The 20900-nt window shown below is 33.0% G+C and overlaps 1 protein-coding gene across 3 annotated transcripts in view; it reads right to left on the bottom strand.

Annotated features, from left to right (window-relative positions):
* Positions 1-7024: 7024 nt before the first annotated feature.
* Positions 7025-20900, bottom strand: part of LOC110452974 (EF-hand calcium-binding domain-containing protein 6-like) — a 40673-nt gene continuing 26797 nt past the window's right edge. For all 3 annotated transcript variants that reach the window (XM_021501754.1, XM_021501755.1, XM_021501757.1), the window contains 10 exons: positions 20395-20513; positions 19558-19791; positions 18753-18908; positions 17882-18074; positions 16505-16693; positions 15566-15793; positions 14221-14406; positions 12983-13172; positions 12003-12193; positions 7025-11461 (listed from right to left, as the gene is read on the bottom strand). In XM_021501754.1, the coding sequence (XP_021357429.1) occupies positions 11183-11461; positions 12003-12193; positions 12983-13172; positions 14221-14406; positions 15566-15793; positions 16505-16693; positions 17882-18074; positions 18753-18908; positions 19558-19791; positions 20395-20513 (1965 nt within the window). In that variant the 3' untranslated portion in view covers positions 7025-11182. The remainder of the gene's footprint in view (positions 11462-12002; positions 12194-12982; positions 13173-14220; positions 14407-15565; positions 15794-16504; positions 16694-17881; positions 18075-18752; positions 18909-19557; positions 19792-20394; positions 20514-20900) is intronic.

The raw sequence follows: 20900 nt of genomic DNA, 5'->3' as shown, positions 1-20900 counted from the left end.
TACCTATTGGCTGAAGGTCTGGGTTGGGGGAAGGGGGCGATTTTTAAGATAACATAGGTTATGGCAGTTGCTTGTGTCAAGGCAACATAACTGTCTGACATAATCCAAGTGAAAATTTCAAAACTACTCTCTATCCCTTTTAAAAAAAAACGTTTGACTGGAGAACAGTCTTGTTAGCGAGACAGTAATTTCATGCAGATGTTAATTGTACATACTGTAGTAAGTATGTTTTGTCAATGAGAAAGAGCCAGATGGAGGGTGTTTTGGAAAGGGGCGCTTATTATAACAGCATTTCAGTAGGACATTGCCAAAAAGGGGAGGGGTGTTAATTACAGCGATTACAGTAATGATACTGTATGTATCTATAAGGTATATTGTTATAATTCTGGTATAGATCTAATATAATATTTTCATCTTATCTTCCAGAAAGATCCTCAGTCCAGAAATCTAGGGTGAACAATAGCACAGGGTGTGCTCCCTACAAGGCTGTACCATCATTTCGTTGCCATAAATTTGTATCCAGCTTTACATAACTATGGCAAGAGAAACGGCAAACTCTCGGGAACAGGCAAAACACTACTTGTCAGCACACAAAATCCCACAGATGTTTGAAAGCCTTCTGAGCTGCCTCATGTTGGAGAGACCCGACGACCCAGTCATTTATATTGAGAAAAAGATGGCCGAGATTAAGGAAGTTGGACTCGAAAATGTCAACTGGGAAACATTTGTATACCATCTCCATCCCTACAGGGACATTGTAAGGCGTAGGCATGTTCATGATGGAAGTAAATTTGATAAGGAACGTGAGATTGAAGAAACGTCAAAATTGGAAATAGAAAGATCAAAAGCCGTTAGCCGAGGCAGTGACTACAAGCCTGAAGTTTTCCAGCTCACAGAGGCGGCTCAATAACCAAATGTACCAATTAGTCATATCCTATTGGCTTTTATCTGTAAAGTATGAGGAAACAAGATTGTTTTTTATTATATATATATAAAAAAAGTATTCATGTTTATTTAATAGTCCGTTTTCAACTCAGGCTATCAACACAATCCGTATATTTTATCATAACCTAAAATGTATGTGAAGAATGGTTTTGCTATTATTTAAGAGTGCATGATTTAATTTCTAGTACACACAAGGATGTATATTGGTAAACCAGTTTGACAGTGCGGATCCATAGTAAGAGAAATCTGGTAATTTATAAAGACGTCTGGTTTTGTTTTTATATCCACACTGGTTGAGAACTTTTTTTCCAGATAAAATATCTTATGTCCATATTGTTTACTGTTTATACTGAGGTACCAGCATAGCTGCTATATGATATGGTCTTGCGTTCTGACTGCTAGCTGTTAATTGTGATATTGCGAGTCAAAATTGAGAAAACGTGCTATTTTTCTCAAACAATGTGATATCTGTAATATTTCTTGGCGTCATTTGCAAAATACAGAAGATCTAGAGTCGAGATTGGTTTTGCTGTGTCTTTTCTTTTACTTTTGTAGCAAGTATTCATTATCACAACAACTTTACACAAATTGCTGAACCATCTTGCTGCGTTATCATTACTTGTTTTTCAGTCATGTAATATGTAAAAAAAACATCTCTTTACTAAAAAAAAGACCACCTTTTAACTCATTCACCCCTGAAATTTCATTATGAACTTTTACAACCTTTGAACTGGAAGAGTCCAAATGTGTCTTCAGGGGTGAATGAGTTAAGCATTTAAATCATATTGGATATATGTTTAGTGAGAGATTTCAACTTTTTGTAGCCTAGAAATTATACTATAGTCAATAGGTTGGTTGGTTGGTTGACAGGTTTATCGCCTACATGACTCCATCCATGCAGGTTTCGTCTCACTGACGGAGGTCGGTGTTCTGTCGGCTTATAGTCAATATTTTCAGTGGGACATTTATACTGCTATTAGCTTAGAAAATAACATCACAGTCAAAAATTCAGTGGGGCATTTCTTAATAGAAATAGAACTTCAAACTTTACGAATTGGCGAAGAACGCCAAAAGAGTTCACAATTGTCTAAATATGCATTTATTGGGTAGTTTACAAATATGAAGGAAATTCAGTATTAAGTATATCGGTACATTATGAATGTAGATACATGTAGGTAGGTTATTATTATATAATTGTAGATGGGTACGGATCGCATATAAGTATATTATTATATAAGTAGTAACTGTTTATATTAGAATCTGTAAAATATTATTCAAAATTTTGTGATATTGAGTAATAATTAAGAAGAAAACGCAGATTATTGGCACTGATTTAAATTTATTAGTCATAAATTATGAATGAATGGTAAAGGGTTTAAATTATTGCCAAATCTATGATGGAAAACATCTGTTCTTTTTCTAAATTAATTTCAGACATAATGGAGATAGCAGAATGTTTAATTGATTGATTTTTATCTTCATTCATGATGGCAATCTGAAATCAATTATCTTAACAAGTTGGCCAATTATCGGGATAAAACTAAGAAATGATTTAGCTATATGTAGTAATAACATTAGTTTAACGTAGCTTGTAGACCCAACATTATGATTTTAGCATATTATTTGTATGAAAGCATTTGATACACAAGATTATATGGAATGGGATGTTAAGATTTGATCAGTAAAACAGAATGTCACTTAGTGATTGGAGCGATGTTGGTGTCAATCATTATTTTTTTTATCTATTTGACAATCTTTGTATGATATCTTAAGAAATAAACTAGTCTTTCATTATTGAATTCGGAATTACATGAATTAAATTTGAAATCTTGAATTCAATAGGTATGAGAAAGCAGAGATTCTTGCCAAGGTTGTTGTACACTAAATCTTATAATTAGGGTAATTGTGATCTCTGGGACGTATGGCTTTTTAGGGGAAACAATATGTTTAATATATTTAACTTAGAACCATCTTTTTTTTTTTGGCAGTTGACATATAAATATATTCAGAATTTTGAGCTTTGATGAGCCCCAAGTTGATTGTACAAACAGGTTTGCACTTAGTTTTTCTGTTTTTGAATTTATTTTAAAGTGTCAAACAATTCATGGACTAAAATTCAGAAGTTTATGATTTATCTCTTTTGCATTCGGTTAAAATGTCCCATCTCAACAGAAAATGTTATTGTGTGTCGCTTGCGATCGGCAATTTCAGGATTATCTCCCCTTATCAATAACTGCCTGTCGTTGAACCGTCTGTGGCTGGTAAACATGTTAGTTATGCTATGATTTGGCAACGACAAGTTTATCAAATGTCAGTGTATTGTTAATAATAATTCAGATTTCATAAAAGGAATTCCTAAAATCATTGAATTTTACAATAATATTGAACGAATGAGCCTGGATTTTAAATTCCTATCTTGCATTGAGTTTGTGAAATACACTCATAATTTTCAAAAATATCAAATCATGTATTGTTCATATTTAATTCAGTTTAGAAAGTTTTATACTTTTCTTTCTTACCTTTCAGAATTCAATTTTTGAATGGATTTTTTAAAAGTCAATGTATGTACATACTGAACTTTTTACCGAGGAGGGTTTTAGTTGTATATATTGGTTAATAAACTGATAATGATTGGAACAATAAATGCCAAAAAGTATACTGGAGGCTTCAGCTTCAACTGGAGGATGCTTCAAATAAGTGTGATATCATTTTTTTAGTATACATGATGTATATATGTGTTATGAATTGTTAACACTTTAGGGAACCATTAGTTCACATTATTGATGACAATAACACATTCAGTGAACTATAAATAGATTTTGTTGTAAAAGAGGATCCTTAATTTATGGACATGCAGTTTTTATTACAATTTATTTTTCATTTAAGCATGGGTTTTTTTTAATTGATTTTTTTTCCGACTTGGATAAATGTGTTGAGCTGTTGGATAGAGTTTTACCTCAAAATGTGTGTAATTGTTCGCCAATTTGCTTTGTAAAAATAGGATATGTTGTTTTCAATATGACTATCAAACCATCATGGATTGGTTTCTAAATATACACTTTGATAAAAAAAAATTAAATCATTTTTAAAATGATAAAAAGTGGTGTTAATTTTGTATCTGTCAATGTTTATTTTCATGTTGCTTTCCTTGTGATCTTCTAGACCTTAGCTTTTATAATATTTTTTTTACGAACTTTTGACCTCTCTGTGATAAACCAAGGGGAGATAATTCTTCACTGTGATAAAACCAAAGGAAATATGTTTTTCTTTTGTGATAAATCAAGGGAGGTAATTCTATACTGTATCAAATCAGGGGAGATAATTAATCACACTGCATAAAGTGCTTGTGAGTGTTTTTGACGTGCACAGAATTCTTCTTTTTCTACAAGAGTTTATTGTTTATTCAACATTGCCACTAGGTTTTAATAATACAGAGTGTGCAATATCCATCACCCATGCACATCATAAGATTTGCCTTTCAGTCATTTATGATCAGGTGATTTTAGAAATTTTTATTCATCCCCTGAATTCTCTATCAGAATCAACATTGAAGCAGTCAGAAACATCTTTTTATTCTATGTCTCTTTTTCTTTTGCAATATTTGTTTTTGATTTATGCATCAATGATGAGCCTGTATTTGTATACGTGTTTACTTCATATATTTTTCTTAATTCTAAGTTTAAACCAGTGAATCATGTTTCTTGATTTATAAAATAAATATTTTTGAAAATGAAAGTTTTATTTGATTATTGCTCCATTAAACATAGCTTCAGATATTGTCAGTTTTATATGTAAACACGGATTTGTGATAACAAATTACACAACGTAACAGATTGTTAGAGGAGATTCCTTAAGGCTGTATGCTACCCTATTTGATAGGTCCATGAGAATGCATGTATTTAGAAGTGTTGGGTAATTATGAATAAGATAATGTAAATTAAAAAGTTGTACAAGGGAGATAACTCTAGCAAAAGTTGTAGCTAATGTAGCATACATCCTTAAATCAATTTGCAAAAATTTCAAAGATGCTGGAGTAAAAAAAACTATTTGCATCTTTCTAGTTATTCCAAACAATGCTTCCAAAAATTATGATGAATGATAAATTTTGATAGAATCATGGTCAGTGCTTCAAAGGTCAAGTTCAAGAAAATCCAAGAATTACAAAATTTAGATGAATTAACGTTTTTGTCATGACAAACGTCATGAGCAAGTGGTTTCTATATCTGTGATACCCAGATACATGTATATTACACAATATCTGTACCTGTTTACGTGACATTATCCGACGCTATATCAAAGTAAAAGCATTTCTCTTCCTGTTTCCTCATTCATAATGATAAAGGACAATGTTAAGATCAGTAGTGATAGTATCCATGTGAAGTCAAAACAAGAGGCCCAATGAGCCTGCTTTTCTCGCCTGGTATTTATCTCACACCTGTAACTTTAACAGCTGACCAATCAAACAACTTTAAATGGACTTGATTATACTACAGGTTGAATATCAATTTGTTACAACAGTTGATAATTCAGATGAAGTCATTCAAAGGTTTTAAAAACAAATGACCTCTATGACCTTGAAAGTAGGTCAAGTTCATTTATCCCTGCATGCTACTGGCCAAATAGCATCACATTAGGTCTTTTGATGATTCAGAAGTTCTTAAAACATTTAACCCCTGTGACTTTAAATATCAGTGAAGGACTTTCATTTGAACAAACCTCAAACCTTCATCCCAGCATGCTACCTGCCAAATATCATCACCTTAGGCCTTTTGGATATTCAGAAATAGTCATTTAATATTTTTAGCTCACCTGGCCCTAAGGGCCAAGTGAGCTAATTATGCTGTGGTGCAGCGTCTGTTGTCAACTTTTTACTTTAAACAACTTCTTCTGAATAACCAAGAGGTCCAGGCTGATGATATTTGGCTAGTAGCATGCTGGGATGAAGGGCTCCAAAGTTTGTTCAAATGAATGACCTTTGCCCATTTTCAAGATCACAGGGGGGTCAAATATGTTAAAACCTTTAAACAACTTCTTCTAAATAACTAAGAGGCCTAGGGTGTTGATATTTGGCCAGTAGCATATGCTTGGATAAAGGGCTACCAAGTTTGTTCAAATGAATGACCATCGCCTATATTCAAGGTCACAGGGGTCAAATAGGATGAAATCTTTAAAAACTCCTTATGAATAACCAAAAAGCTTCAGGGTGATGATATTTGGCCAGTAGAATGCGTGGATGAAGGGCTACGAAGTTTGTTCAAATGAATGACATACACCAATATTCAAGGTCACAGGGGTAGATTGTCTTAAAAACCCTTAAACAACTTCTTCTGAATAAACAAAAGGACCAGGTTGATGATATTTGGCCAGTAGCATGCAGGAATGAAGGGCTACAAAGTTTGTTCAAATAAATGACCTTTGCCCGTATTCATGGTCACAGGGGTCAAATATGTTGAAATCTTTAAACGACTTCTTCTGAATAACTTAAGCATCTAAGTCAAAACACTAATATTTTGCCTGTATTTTCACTGAACAAGCTTTATAGACCTTCATCCTGGCATGCTGCTGGTGAAATATTATTACCTTTGACCTTTATGTTATTCAGAAGAAATTGTTTCAAACATTTTTTTGAACATTTGATCCTTGTGACCTCGATAGTAGGTCAAAGTGCTTCGTTTTAACAAACTGATAAAAATTTCATACCAGCATGCTTTTGGCCAAATATCATCACCTTGGGACTTTCGGTTATTTAGAAGAATTTAGTCGTTTAAAGATTTTAACACATACATGTGACCTTTGACCTTGAAAGTGGGTCAAAGTCATTCATTTGCACAAACTTGGTAGCCCTTCATGCAAGCAAGCTATTGGACAAATTTCATTTTTTCAATAGGATTTAATAGGATATTAGAGGACACAGGCATTGCTGCCTTTATATCCACATCAATATAATTTGAAATGCATTTGAAATCTGATCACCCTGGACATGTTGATGGTTGAGAAGGAGTTGTTTAAATTAAAAGTTAATGCCACAGAATAAGCTCACTTTGGACCAAATAAGCTAAAAAAAAAACACAAAGAAAGATTGCATTTGTGAAATTTTTTAATTTCATCATCATTAATTTATATTTGAGATTTTGTAATACTTCTGGTGTATGCTCAGCAGTAAAATTCAACTAAAACATCATCTCAGGATTCTTTTGAAAGACCATCTCCATCAAGTAATAAATCTGCATGTTTTATAAAATGTGTGGCATGCACAAATTGCATAATATTGCAGTTGTTTTTCTGGTAATGTCAAAATAATTATGTGCAGCCATATCATAGAAAATATATCTTTTGAAATATATTTTTCAAACAATGACAAATTTATTACATGGATTGTACAAGTTTTTTGAATAATGATATATCTTATACATTATGTTGTACGTTAAAATTGTAGAATGTAATACTTGAAATTTATTCAGCAGTAAATTTGACTAAAACATCATCTCGGGCCCTTGTAATGACTATCTTAATTGTGTTATGTAAAATTTTGTAACATCTACACAGCTTATTTGACAGTGGTACAACAAAAACTATTTTATATATTTCAAATACTGATGATAAATTCAGCAGTACTGTTTGGCCTAGTACGCCAGCAATCAATGGACTAAGAAATCTGGTTTAAAAAGTAAACAGTAAATTTCAATACTACATGACATTCAGCAGCAATTGTTTGGGAATGTACAAATTCACGCTTTTTATAATCATAGGTTTTAATTATTTAAACACATCACATCAATTCATAGTAAAAAGTTACATAATTCATGATTTACAACATTTAAGAAAGCTTGAAATGAATTTAATTTTTCAACCTGTAAAGGTTTCAATTCGCATACACCGTTGAGAAGAACCATATGAAAATGCATATCTTCATTTTACATGAGATTTATGAAATAAGTTTTTCATTTTAGAGGGCTTATGCTGTTCGAAAAAAAAGGGCAAGTGCCATCAATTTCATATTGAAATTCATGATTTTTTTTATCACAGTACCAAGAAAGATACATGCAATAAAAACAAAAATCCCATGAAATATAGCGCACCAGGCAGGCACTTTTGTAATATTGCAATACAAGAACTTTTGACTTTAATTGTATGAAGCAGTCCTATGAATGGTGCCATCACGAATGTAAACTACCGAAATGAAAATATCACAACTTTAGATGTTATATCATGGAGAAACTGAATCAGATTTATTTTCAGACCGAAGGTTCTGTTCCAGGTCCATTTCGCTAGCAGAGATCAGTCGTGTGCACACGTATTCAGAGAAAAGTACATACAAGTAAATGTGGATGATGCAAATTTAATTTTCATCTGAAGATGAAAGAAAATCTGAATTGAGTTTTTAAACTGTGAAGGAATTGACTTTATGGTATAAATTGATGTACAATTTTTGTCCTGTTGTAATGTATATTACACTGTGGTATCAGAGATTGGATTTGGATAGAAAGATCAATATAAGATGTTATTGCTGTGTGTTAATGAAAGTGTGTCAGAGCTACAATTTTATTCAACAGACTTAAACAAATTGCGATTCAGAATGAAAGCAAATCACTTCAAACAATTAAATCAACTCCTATTCAAACAATTAACTACCACACAAATCATGAAATTGTTTTATCGATTGTTTGCATGTGATTGAAAGTGAAAATGTTAAAAAAAAATGTTCAAATATTTCTATCATAAGGTCCTTTCTCATTAAAAAAAAAAAACGAAATAAAAAAAATATATTGAACATTCCATTTTTCACAACACATTTACTGTCAATAGTAAATCGGATGTTCATTTAAAATCAAACATCACAGTCTTAGATTGTCACCAGCTATTAGAAAGATGCAAAAAATATCTTTAAAAAAACACCTCAAATGATGAATAAAAAATATAAATCTTTACTTGGTATTTCAATTTATGGATATTGCAAACTTCTGCCTGTTTTGAAATACATATATTGCTTATGGTTTAAATTCCAAACTCTTTGTGTACATATAAGCAATTGTGAAGTGCATACCAAGAAAAAAAAAGAACATTTAGATATTCAATTGGTTTTGTAAACTGGTGACTTGCAAAAATAAAACCAAGCGCAGCAGCTGTATATGACATCAACCATCCTGACAGCGTCAACCACATCAAGAAAAATTTACTTCATGCAGATTTGGAAATTCCGAAAAACTGTTCAAAGACTTTGACATCTGTTTCTGAGATTTCACGAACTAAAATGAGTAGTATGTATACAACTAAAATAGTACATCATGTTGATAAACATTTCTTTAACAAGTTTACGATCAAACTAAACACTTCAAAAATCTTTGAACTCAGAAAAATTATTTATTGAAATTCGGCTTCTTTTTCTGAACAGGTACGTAATACATGCTGAAATGATTCGAAATAGGAACAATGGATATATCTAATACTATAAAAGTTGAAATGTTCGTGTGTGGGAAATCGTCATGTTTTTCGCATTGAGTAAAATAAGCATGAAAATATCCACATGCGAATATTGATTTATAGATTATAAAGATCACAGATTAATAGAATACATAGATTGCAGAACTATTGTTAGCGCAAAAATTTCCACAATGGTATTATACAAAATTCTGTAACAAGTAACAAAACATGGAAAGACATTTTAATACTTTGGTTTACAAAAGCAATGTGTACATTGAAGTAAAATTAAGATTTGAAGACTGAAGAGAACGATGCAACAAAACAAATTAAAAGTCTGAATATCTCCAAAAAAGGATGTAATTTTTCTGTCAAATTTTTAAAATGACTTGGAACTGACAGAAAATTGTTGAGAAAAAAAAATCAGCCTTTTAAAAACTTAATTGTCTTAGACTAACAAGACAGCACTGCTTGTAAGTATTTATTTATCTGAGAAGTATAACAATTTAAAGTTTGTCTGCCCCTAATACTTATAAAGCACTGAGGAGACAAGACATTATCACAGACAGCAGAAATATATACAATGTACATGTAAAAAGTCATATATTTAAAAAAATGTAAATATAATTTGTAAAATTAAAACTCTCTTAAAACAATTATATCCTTCTGATACAAAACATATACATCTTAAACATTAGCAACAATTATTGACGATCTTTAACAATCACACAAATTGTTTGTACAAGTCTTATATCAAATACACTACAATACATATGGAAGAAATTACAACAAATTGAATGTGTTTATATATGGATAGTTTGTAGAAAAAGTTTCATAACATTGGCATTTAGAAGTCGACTTAAATATTGTGGCTTAAAATACATTAATATCAAACTTTTGCAAAAAAAGTTTAAAACTGATATACATTCATGTCTGTGATTTTTGCATTAAATGCAGGTTTTATAAAATATTGTGTGTTATTTGACATTGCCTGTATACCTTTATAAAATGTAAATACAATATTGATAAAACAATATTTTACACAGGTCTGGAAAAAGTCGAAAATTAAATTTTGTAAAAATTGATAGATCTCTAATATAAATTTGATAGAGGAAATTTCTGTGAAAATAAGTCCCGCCATTGTTAAGCTAAATGATTTTTGAATCAATCGTTTAGATGGAATTTGTTTTTAAAAAAAAAAGACAACATTAATTATCTTTACTATTCAACAGACAAAATTCTACGTATCAAAATTGTAGACCTATCGACCATATTTTAGGCCACATATTTTGTTTACAGTGTAGCACATGTATTTATTTACATAGTACTGACATTTCAAGCAAGTTTTAAACCAGGAATACAAACACCAAACATTTGTTGCCACATTTATTTTCTTAGGGCAACTGATCTGTTCATGCTTACATGTCTAACATGCTTAGTACAATGTATATATACCCTGGTATTCCGCTTGGTGTATCAATTTTTCCTATCACATTTAAAATCAAATCTAAATATATTTTACAATATTTACAACAACATTTAGCTTTTGATTACCTAACAGTTTTCTTTAAAGAGAATTCGGGCAATAGTATGAAAAAATATATCAAAATTAATGATATATAATTCTGTACAAAAATAATTACTGCATTGTATTTCTGACATAGTTGATGCTTATGACTAGCAGGCTAATAACGAAATCTGCTAAATAATTATTAAAGTCTGAGAAAAGAAATTCTAAGAACACTCAAGCAAATGAAAATGCAAGTTTAAGCCAATAATACTAATCGCAGCTTCCTGTCAAACATTCGAGGGAGACTGATCATGAATATTGTAGGTATGCTCTGATAAAGTCATTGTAATTGACAGTCCCTTCTAAGCTCTTGTCGTAATACGACACCAGGTGATAGAATTCTTCCTCCGAGAGATTCATGTTAAATTGTCGCAAAACTCTACGGAAGTCCACAGCTTCTACGTTTCCGGAATTTCCAGGATCTATAGAACGGAAATTGCGTCTCATTTCTTTCCAATTCTGCATCACACAATCCCGAACCCTGACCATTGCCTCGTAAAACTGGTTAGATGTTGGGCCGGTTTCAGTCTGGAAACAAAAAGACCATAATCGAAAATAATTAAGTGTAAATATAAAATGGAATATACAACAATTCAGACTGTTTCACATATAGATACATAACGATGAAAAAAAACATATCAATAGAAAAAATAAAAAAAATAACAAGTGTTAGCTTTTGCTTTTGAAAATATTTTTTCCATAGATTCCCCAGTCATTAAGTTTTCTTTAAATATAAAACATTTTTAGTATAAATGAGATAAACATCCAGTGCATTATGCAAAAACATATAGATTTTTTGAAATTTGCTTTTAATATGTATTATGATCTTTTCAGGACAAAAAATAACGTTCAGTTCATACATGTATTTACATATATATATATATATATATATATATTTTTTTTTAAATATTTCTGTATTTTTTTATGCACCTAAAACAAACAAAAATTCATGCCTTAGGATGAATTTTGATATTTCACTTACTTTTTGTATTAAACCGTGATTTTTTTTGTTATTTACATTCGTTTTTTAATTGAAATTGCACAATACCGAAAACGTATCAGTACTCACCGTCACTCGAGTCTGTGGTATCTGTTTCCGTGACATAGATGACCCGACTTGCTCTCCGGGTTTGAGGTTGATGATGAAATGTCTAAGGAAGTCCACATAGGAGAAAGTCCCATCTTCCTGGATATCGTACTTTGTTAGCAGATCGCTAAGGTCATGCTGAGGAATCTGGACTCCAAACTTGTCAAAGATTTCTGCAAGTTTGAAAAATTTCAGAAATGATATTTATTTTTACATTATATTATTTAAAATTTGTTTGTATATATACATGCGTATATATGCGTATATATACGCATTTTATTTTTTAATTCTGCTTTCTGCTAAGTCTGACATGATTCAGTTTGATAAAATGTCACTGTAAAATTGCAGTGATCATCTTTGTGATGTCTTTCATACGTGAACATTTATTATAAACAAGGCCTAGAAACTAAAATGATTCATGTGACAGTATTTCTTCAAAGGAAAGGTTGAACCAAAATATATGGAGTAACATTAATTTTAATTTCATTTGTATTTTTTCCTATAAATTTGTAAGTTTCATTAACACTTTTTGATGCCATTGATTTTCTTATCTTTATTTTTTGAATCTCAAGGCCTGATATTCTTTTAAAAATTTCAACACTAAATATTTACCCTCATATGTGGCATTGCCACTATATATAACTCCTACCAAATTCAGTTGGCATTCATATAGGCTATGAATGCCATGGACTGATTGCTGACGTCATCATTATTATGACATCATAATTGTTACATTGGATACCACTGACCCGCTTAAACGAACACAGTTATTTATTAACTTTGTCTGCGATTTCATGTGCTTTACACATTTTCGATCTCACATTGTAAGAATTGTAGTTCACATTTGTTAATTCTGGGGAAAAAATAATTACAAAAATATTTTCCAGACCATGTAGTTTTCCTTATGGTATTTAACACTATGAACTGATATGTAATTTCCCCCAGACTGCCTCTTGTTTTACCCAGTATATCGTTGTTGGGGATGGTGCCGGTGTTGTTACGATCCTGATTCCGACACAACCGCTGGACCTCCTTCCAGTGGCGGAAGATGACGTCCTTGAGCTGCTGCTCCCCTGACTCCGCATTGATCATGGGCGTGGCCATGCGAGATGGTCCTCGGGACATTCTAGTGCCTGTCTTCCTCATATCAAGCTATTAAACAATATGATTTAATTCTTTCACAAACAGAAAATCCTAAACAGTTAACGTTTTTTCATTATGCACATGTTAGTACATGTAATGCAAGTTTAACTGCGGGAACTGTAGCTTCTAGGCCCGATTTTTATTTTTTATTTTTTATTGTATAACAATAAGAAGATACGGTTCCCGCAGCTAATGAAAGTTCAGGTATACATATACAGGTTTGTCTTCGGAACATTAAAATCATTCTAGAATCAACCTATTTATGAGATTTCCATTTGGATTTATTACGAACTTAATTTACCCAGTACAGTATGCTGGGAAATTTTCGCCAGTCAAATGCCTATAAAATCAATTTTTGTCTTTTGTTACCTTCGCCCTTCACATTTAATTACTTTGTATATTATGCTGTTTTTTAAGATTTGCTGTAAAGATAAATTTTCCTTCATTTCGTAGGGCGAAAAAGACCAAAATTAAACTGCAGCGAAAAATTCCGGGTATTCAGTAATTCACAATAATCCCCTTTCTGTTACCTGTATGTGATACTTTCCCATTCCAAGAGGTATTCACATTACAAAATTTAGTAATTGTAGATGACACTGGTGTATATGCGATTTGCCTAAGACAATGTGATTGCACTGATCAGGACAATAGGGTGCTCTCTTTCCATCAGTTCAGCAGTTTTTTTGTGACAAGAATTGACAGAAAGAGTGCAACCTATAGTCCCCTATGGTACAGGTGGTACTGGTGAAGGGCTTATAAACTAGTTAAAAGGACTCTTCAAGGATTCCAGGTGAATTAGATTTCTTGAAACATTTTCACAAAGATTTTGTCTTCAGTTGAATTTCTCAACAGGAACAGCTTCACTCATTAAAGTTACAGAAAAAATCTTAACTTACAATAAGTAGTGTTTATAAAACAGCAGTCAGCTGTCTGACTCCAAATTCCTTGACCCTTTCACCCCTAGGTAACTTTAGTAGACTCTACCATACATTCATCTGGATGATTCCATTATGGTCTACAGTGGTGAAAGGGTTAATTATTTCAAATTAGTCCTCACCTGAGTCATAGAGCGTGACATAGCCCTGGACTGTGGGCGTCGTCCCATTAAGGTGGAGGCGGGGCGCTGGGGGAGGGGCTGTAGCTTGTCCATTTCCTCTGGGCCGGTAGAGAACTGCTTCATGAACTGTTTGTAGTCAATATTCCCGAACTCATTGGTCGGGATGTAGGCCATCAGGTTGTCAAACTTCAACAGAAAAAGAAAGCGAAACTATAAAGTCAGAAAATGAGAAAAAACTTACACAACTCCAACTGCAATCTTGCCACAGCTGAAAATGAACTTTCTCAAATGGATCAATTTCAAATCAAACATAAACATTGAAATATTCAATCTCAGGTAAGCAAGACAAACTGTTATCAACGGTCTGTGTTAGTAACACTGTAGTAATTTAAACCAAAATGCCAACCCTGTTTTTATGTTAATGTTTTACGATAAATTCTGATGATACCATACATGCAGTATTTCTGAGACAAAATCTTATACAGACACCCCTAATGCTCCCTATCCAATCTCCATCAAAACATATTAGAAACATCAAAAGCATTGCAAACAACCAATGGTCCCCTACCCCAAAACAAACTTTGGTATAAAACTAAAAAAACTAAAAAAATAGTAAGGTACAACACCAAATTTCAGCATGCTACCCTCCTCCATCCCAAGAAGTACTCACATGCAAAATTTGGTAGCTGTAGGTGGCCCCGGACAATGTGATGAATGGTAAACAAAGGGCCATAACTCTGTATATATTGACATAACATTCTGTTACCCAAAGAGATAAACATTTAAAATGGTAGTTGTAGGTGATATGAGATATGTTCCAGACAAAGTGACACTAGGCCTGACTAACTACTGTATACTGAGCAATGTTCACTGCAGTTTAATTCTCGCCTTTTTCGCCCATCGTTATGAGAGCAAATTTATAATTACGGCAAACATCGAAATTAAATCAAAAGGGCTAATTAATTATAGGGCGAAAAAAGATTTTATCGTCGAAGGGCGAAAAATTTGACCAGGCAAAAATTTCCCTGTTTACAGTATTCCGTCTTTTCGTATTGCAGAGTTATCTGCTCTTGTGAGCAGCAATTGATTGATTACGTCATTTTCTCAAAAATGTATGACGTTACTCCCACAAACAAATGAGCAGATAACTCTGCAATACGAAAAGATGGAATAATATATTTTCTTGTAGTTCTATGGTATTGGTTTGGAACTAATATAATCATTTTCTCTGAGCCATCCTTCATTATACCCCTTGTAGACATATACCTACTTCTCCCTTCCAACCCTGAATTCCCACAAAAACGAATTGACGTTTCTCCTACTCCTAAAGCTTTAAATGTTGTACCTGCTCCTCGGTGATCCTAAAGGCCGTCTTATTGATGACTTCTTTAAAGTCTTCCTTGGTGACGACCCCGATTCCAGCGTAGTCGAGGTCGCTAAAGGCTCTAGCCAGTGTGTTAAAATGGCCAGCCACAGTTTCCTTCAAGCGAGTCTGTATTTCTTCCATAGAGTTGAGACTAGGTGTCTGGGCGTTGATGGTCTTTGTTAGATTGGTGAGCCATCTCTCAGCATCCTGGGAGGAAATATAAATATACGATAGGATAATTATAAAAACTTCTTAACTCTATACATGTATATATAATTCCCTCCTGTATTGAGAGATTGTCAGACAATCCAACTGTAATTATCCTGTAATAAGTGTTAAATAACCCTACAGGGCCAACGTCGAATATCTGACTTAAAATAGTGGGTTAGATTTATTACAGGGTAATGAAATATCATTTATTTTGTAAAAATTTTTGCATTTTTACTGAACTGGAATAGATATGGGTGGGCTTATTGCCAATAGTTAAATGAGTAATGGAGTAGAATATGCTTTGTGGAAATTAGAACAAATGTTTGCCGTCATGATAATATCACTCACATTGCGGTTGGCGAAAAAGGGGATTCAGTTTTATGAAAATTTCCCTGTATACACTTTCATTTAAATATCATAGATTAATGTTTTTGACACAATTTTGATGTTAGAGAGTACACATAAATTTTGCATATTATCAACATTGAAATTTTCTCCTATCATTTCACAGGATGATGACTTGGTCACTTTTAAAATCATCCTCTGCATAAAAAAATTATACTAATTACTGATTTGTATTAAGGTGGCTTTAAGCCAATTGCAAATTCACCTCCACTATAAGCAAACTCTTTACAAGCACTTGAACTAAGTTAAAAAAAAAGACAGATTGCATTCCAGGTAAGGGAGACTACTCTCCCTTTGACTGACCTCGGAGCCGCTGAGGGTGTTATTATCCAGGAACATGAGATAGTTGACCTGGTCCTCCGTGATCTGTAGTCGACTCTTCAGGTATTTCCACTGAGCATCCGTCAGCTTGAACATAAAGATGTCCAGTGTTCTCCGGAAGTCCGCAAGGGGTATCAGTTGTGTGCTATGTTTATCAAACGCTGCAAATGCCTGAAATGAACATGAAAATGCATAAAAAAAAAATGCCATTATATAACCCTCATGTTCAACAGTGACTTGACTATGATATTTCTTTTCCCATTCATTTTCAATTCTGTCTGTAAATGAATTTTTTTATGGACACTCCCACAGAAAAAAAAATCCCTCCACATGTGATGTACTGGGTATCCAGACTTAAAATTCCTGCTGCGAAATAACCTTTTCTTACACTAGGGTTGAGACAAGGGGATTACACAGTCATAATGAATTACAAACACAAGGTCATGTCCACAATGTATTGATTGAACATTAACAATGCATATGTGACAACAGGGTAAAAGTTAAGATGATCCTCTGGCCTCCTCTCCCCAGGGGTGAAATTTGCAGATCTCAATGCCCAGCAGAAGATTCTTAAGTTGCCACAAACATTTAGCAAGAAAGCCTCATGTTCGGCAACTGAAGAGTCTTCCCCTTCGGGTTGAAAGCCCTTATTCCCCATCCCATCTCACCCTAAGGGAGTTAATTACCGGAACATATTCTAATAATCCCCCCCCCCCTCAAACTTTTAAAATTTTCATCCCCACCCAATTTTAAAAAAAACCCACAAACAAACAAGAGTACCGCGGGGCAGAACAATATACGCCCGTCGAATGCCATATAGTGTTATAAACTTTCTTACATTGAAATAAGATCTGCATCATTCTAAGAGTGGTTAGCTGACATGCTATAAAAAACGTAGGAGAAAATCTCAGGACCAAAAAATCAAATACTGAAATAATCAAAAGGCAATAACTTTTGAAAATACTGTTGAACCAAAATTCTTCTCAAGGAAACACAACAACATATTATGATTATTTAGCCTACTAAGTTTCAAAGAAATCCCTCAAAAAATGTAGGAGGAGATCTCCGGACAAAAAACCAAATACTGAAATGAACAAAGGGCAAGAACTTTTGCAAAAATTGTCGAATCAAAATTCTTTTAAGGGAGACACAACTTCATATCATGATCATAATGTATATGAAGTTTCAAAGAGATCAGTCGAAAAATGTAGGAGGAGATTGCCAGACAAACAAAAGTTTATGCCGACCGGACGGACGGACAACCCCATACCATAATACTTCCGTCAAATTTGACAGGCGTATAAAAAGAAAACATCAACAAAATGCCAACAAGAGGGGTCACAAACCCATTCTGCTTACCCTGCTAAGAAGGTCATAATTTTTGGACACCATCTCCCTGAGACGTCCTTCAGCTTCCTGGGGCGTGATACCCATATATTGCGAGACTTGGAACTCGGGTGTTCTGTTACCGTAAGCAGACTTTCGCCCATCCTCGAATGCCCTCAGGAAGGCGTCGTAGTTCAGACGACTTCTGTTCGTGGGTAAACCAATCCTACAGGAAAATATCTAGAATTAGCTTTGGCCTAGTAAAGCATAAATATGAGCATCTGGTATAAATGTCTTGGAATTTTTGTTTGCACCATGACAACTTATATATATAGATTATGAAATAACAAATACGTGAGACTGACTGCTAGGTCTTTCAGCCTTCTTGCACTTCTGAAGGTGGATTCCATAAATAAACATATCAAAATCTTGATCATAAGCCCGATTTAAAAATATACCTTGTATTCCTTGCAGTCAATTTACTCTCAAAACTAAACTCATTCACCCCTGAAGACGCATTTGAACTCTTCCAATTCAAAAGTTGGAACAGTTAATTATGCAATTTCAGGGGTGAATGAGTTAAGCCACCTATGTATTTGTCATGTTCGCACATACCAGGTACCTTGTATATGACATTAGGGTATATTCTGTTTCTAAAAAATTCAACGAAACCATTCACCCTTTCACCACTGTAGACCATAATGGACTCATCCAGACGAATGTATGGTAAAGTCTACTCAAATTACCTAGGGGTGAAAGGGTTAATAACTATTTTTTTTAACTGAAGGATATCTATAAATTGTGCATGTTTAACTGTTCTCAGAGTTCATACTATAGAGTACAGGTGAACTGAAAACACATGATTTTTTTCACAGAAAACAAGAATAAATTAAAAGCTATTAACCTGTCAAGAAGGAGGAAAAACTCTTCATCATTCATAAAGAAGTTTAAGTCTGTGAGAACTTTCTGGACGTCTTTGACGGAAAGCGAACCTTTCTTTTCTGTGTCATACTGCATGAAGGCAGCATAGAAATCCTTGTAGTGGTCCCTGATCTTATCTCTGTAAATTAACAACAAAACTTTAAGCATAAACTTTGTAAATATAAAACAATGGAACTATATTAGTATATCAAAACTGTGAATATCAATTATTTTCTGGAAACATTCATTCACATTTTTATAAGATAATTACAACTGGCATTATATTTAAAGATCTATTGTGTATCAATTAATTTTGTCAGTATGGCAGTTTGCATAGTTGTATTCAGAAATTAAAGCTTTAACTTTCCAAAATTGAATCACTTAAAAAGTAAAATTCTGAGTATATTTAAAACTAATTTATTGATTTCAATAAAGGGTTAGGCTTTTATTACTTATTTGTATTTTATGTTTCAATTATCAATTAATTCAACTTTTTCATACATAAAGATCAAGCATAACACTATTTATCAACCTCGATCTTCAACAGTTGTACACAGTACGGGGGGGTTAAGTTTTCTTCCAATGTTTTTCAAAGTGTGTATATATTTTACATTTCATCTTTCTCTGACAAATGTGCAAACATTTGCAAGGGTACCTGAATTTATGGATCTTACTGCCTCCTTGTTAATCAACAACTGTTTTTTTTTAGATGCTGGTAGTCCATTGATATCAATAAAAAAATATTTTACTATTTAAGGCATTTTATGTGCAGTTCTTAAAGCGCATACCTCAGCTGTCGCTCCACCTCCTCCGCTGACATAAACATCACACGCTCCGCCTGGTGTTGCGTGATCCTCTGGTGTTTGCCCAGCTGTTGCTTGTTGTGATCAATAATGTATTGTTTACTGTCATTTATGATTTTACTGCTGGTACCGATGATATCCGTGGGTGTGAACTCTGAGGTGCCCAACTTCGCCAGGAAGTCTTTGTGTGAGAGGAAACCTTTTCCAGCACTATCATACCTGATATAATAAAAAATAATTTATTCACATAACTATTTAAAAAAGATATACACACTATACCTAAATTAAAATAAAAAAATAAAAAACATTTTATTTTTTTATTTTTTTTAAAAATAAGAATTAAACTTAGGTGTTTGCATGAGTACGTTATAAGATATTTTGTAATACAAAAGTTGAACCCCTCTACACAATCGTTTGTTTTCCTTTAAATTCAAGATACTAAAATCTAAAGGAAATATTGTGATTACAATAAGCAGTGTTATAAGTGTGTTAGATGTTTCATCAAATGCTATTAAATCGGATCCACTTTTTTTAAAGTTTTCCCTTTCCTACGGTATCATCAGCGTAAAAGTAACCAGCTTCATCCCAAAAACCGCAGATATAACATGATAACACTCAGAGAATGTGTTCGGACAATCAAGTTTATATCAAAAATATGTTTCGGTCTGACTTTTAAAAAATGTGCTTAAAAGTTGTTTCAGAATGAAATCTAGAGGAAAGATTGTTATAATAGCACAAAACGAGTTCAGACAATCAAGCGTAACCTTAAAAATCTATCAAAAAATGTTTCCGAAAAAGATTGTACTTTCACTTTATACATACATTGCCCACAGACTCTTGAATTCCTCCGGTGACATGGGTAGGACAAACCTAAACAGTAAGTCTCTCAGGTCTCGTTTTGTAATGATTCCTTTTCCTCGCGAATCAATACTGATAAATGCCTGAAAAACAGCACAAAAATTTGTGATTAGTCAGACACCTTTGATCAAATCAGCTACATCGATGGATTTTTTTATTAGAGCAAGCTCTGCTTCCTTAATACTGGAAAAAGACATCTATACAATTATATCTGTTCAGTATGTGTGGATTTTTTTTTATACAAGACAGGTGCATTTATATGTTTATATTGCCTGCAACTACAATACAGAATATCGTAATTCATGTGATGTACTTTGGAACGATGAATTGAATTTTCAAAAATATGAAATTTAAAATTATATTGACAAAACCTTATTTAAGCCGAGCATCTGTACCTGGGTATATACTGATAAGATTCAACTGATTTCTCAANCCCACCTTCCATAATAATCCCTATAGATTGATGAAGT

Source organism: Mizuhopecten yessoensis, unplaced genomic scaffold (genome assembly GCF_002113885.1).
Source record: "Mizuhopecten yessoensis strain PY_sf001 unplaced genomic scaffold, ASM211388v2 scaffold7021, whole genome shotgun sequence".
In the NCBI taxonomy this organism is placed as follows: Eukaryota; Metazoa; Mollusca; class Bivalvia; order Pectinida; family Pectinidae; genus Mizuhopecten; species Mizuhopecten yessoensis.
Note: the sequence above shows the minus strand (reverse complement) of the source record. Positions and strands in the feature narration are given on the sequence as shown.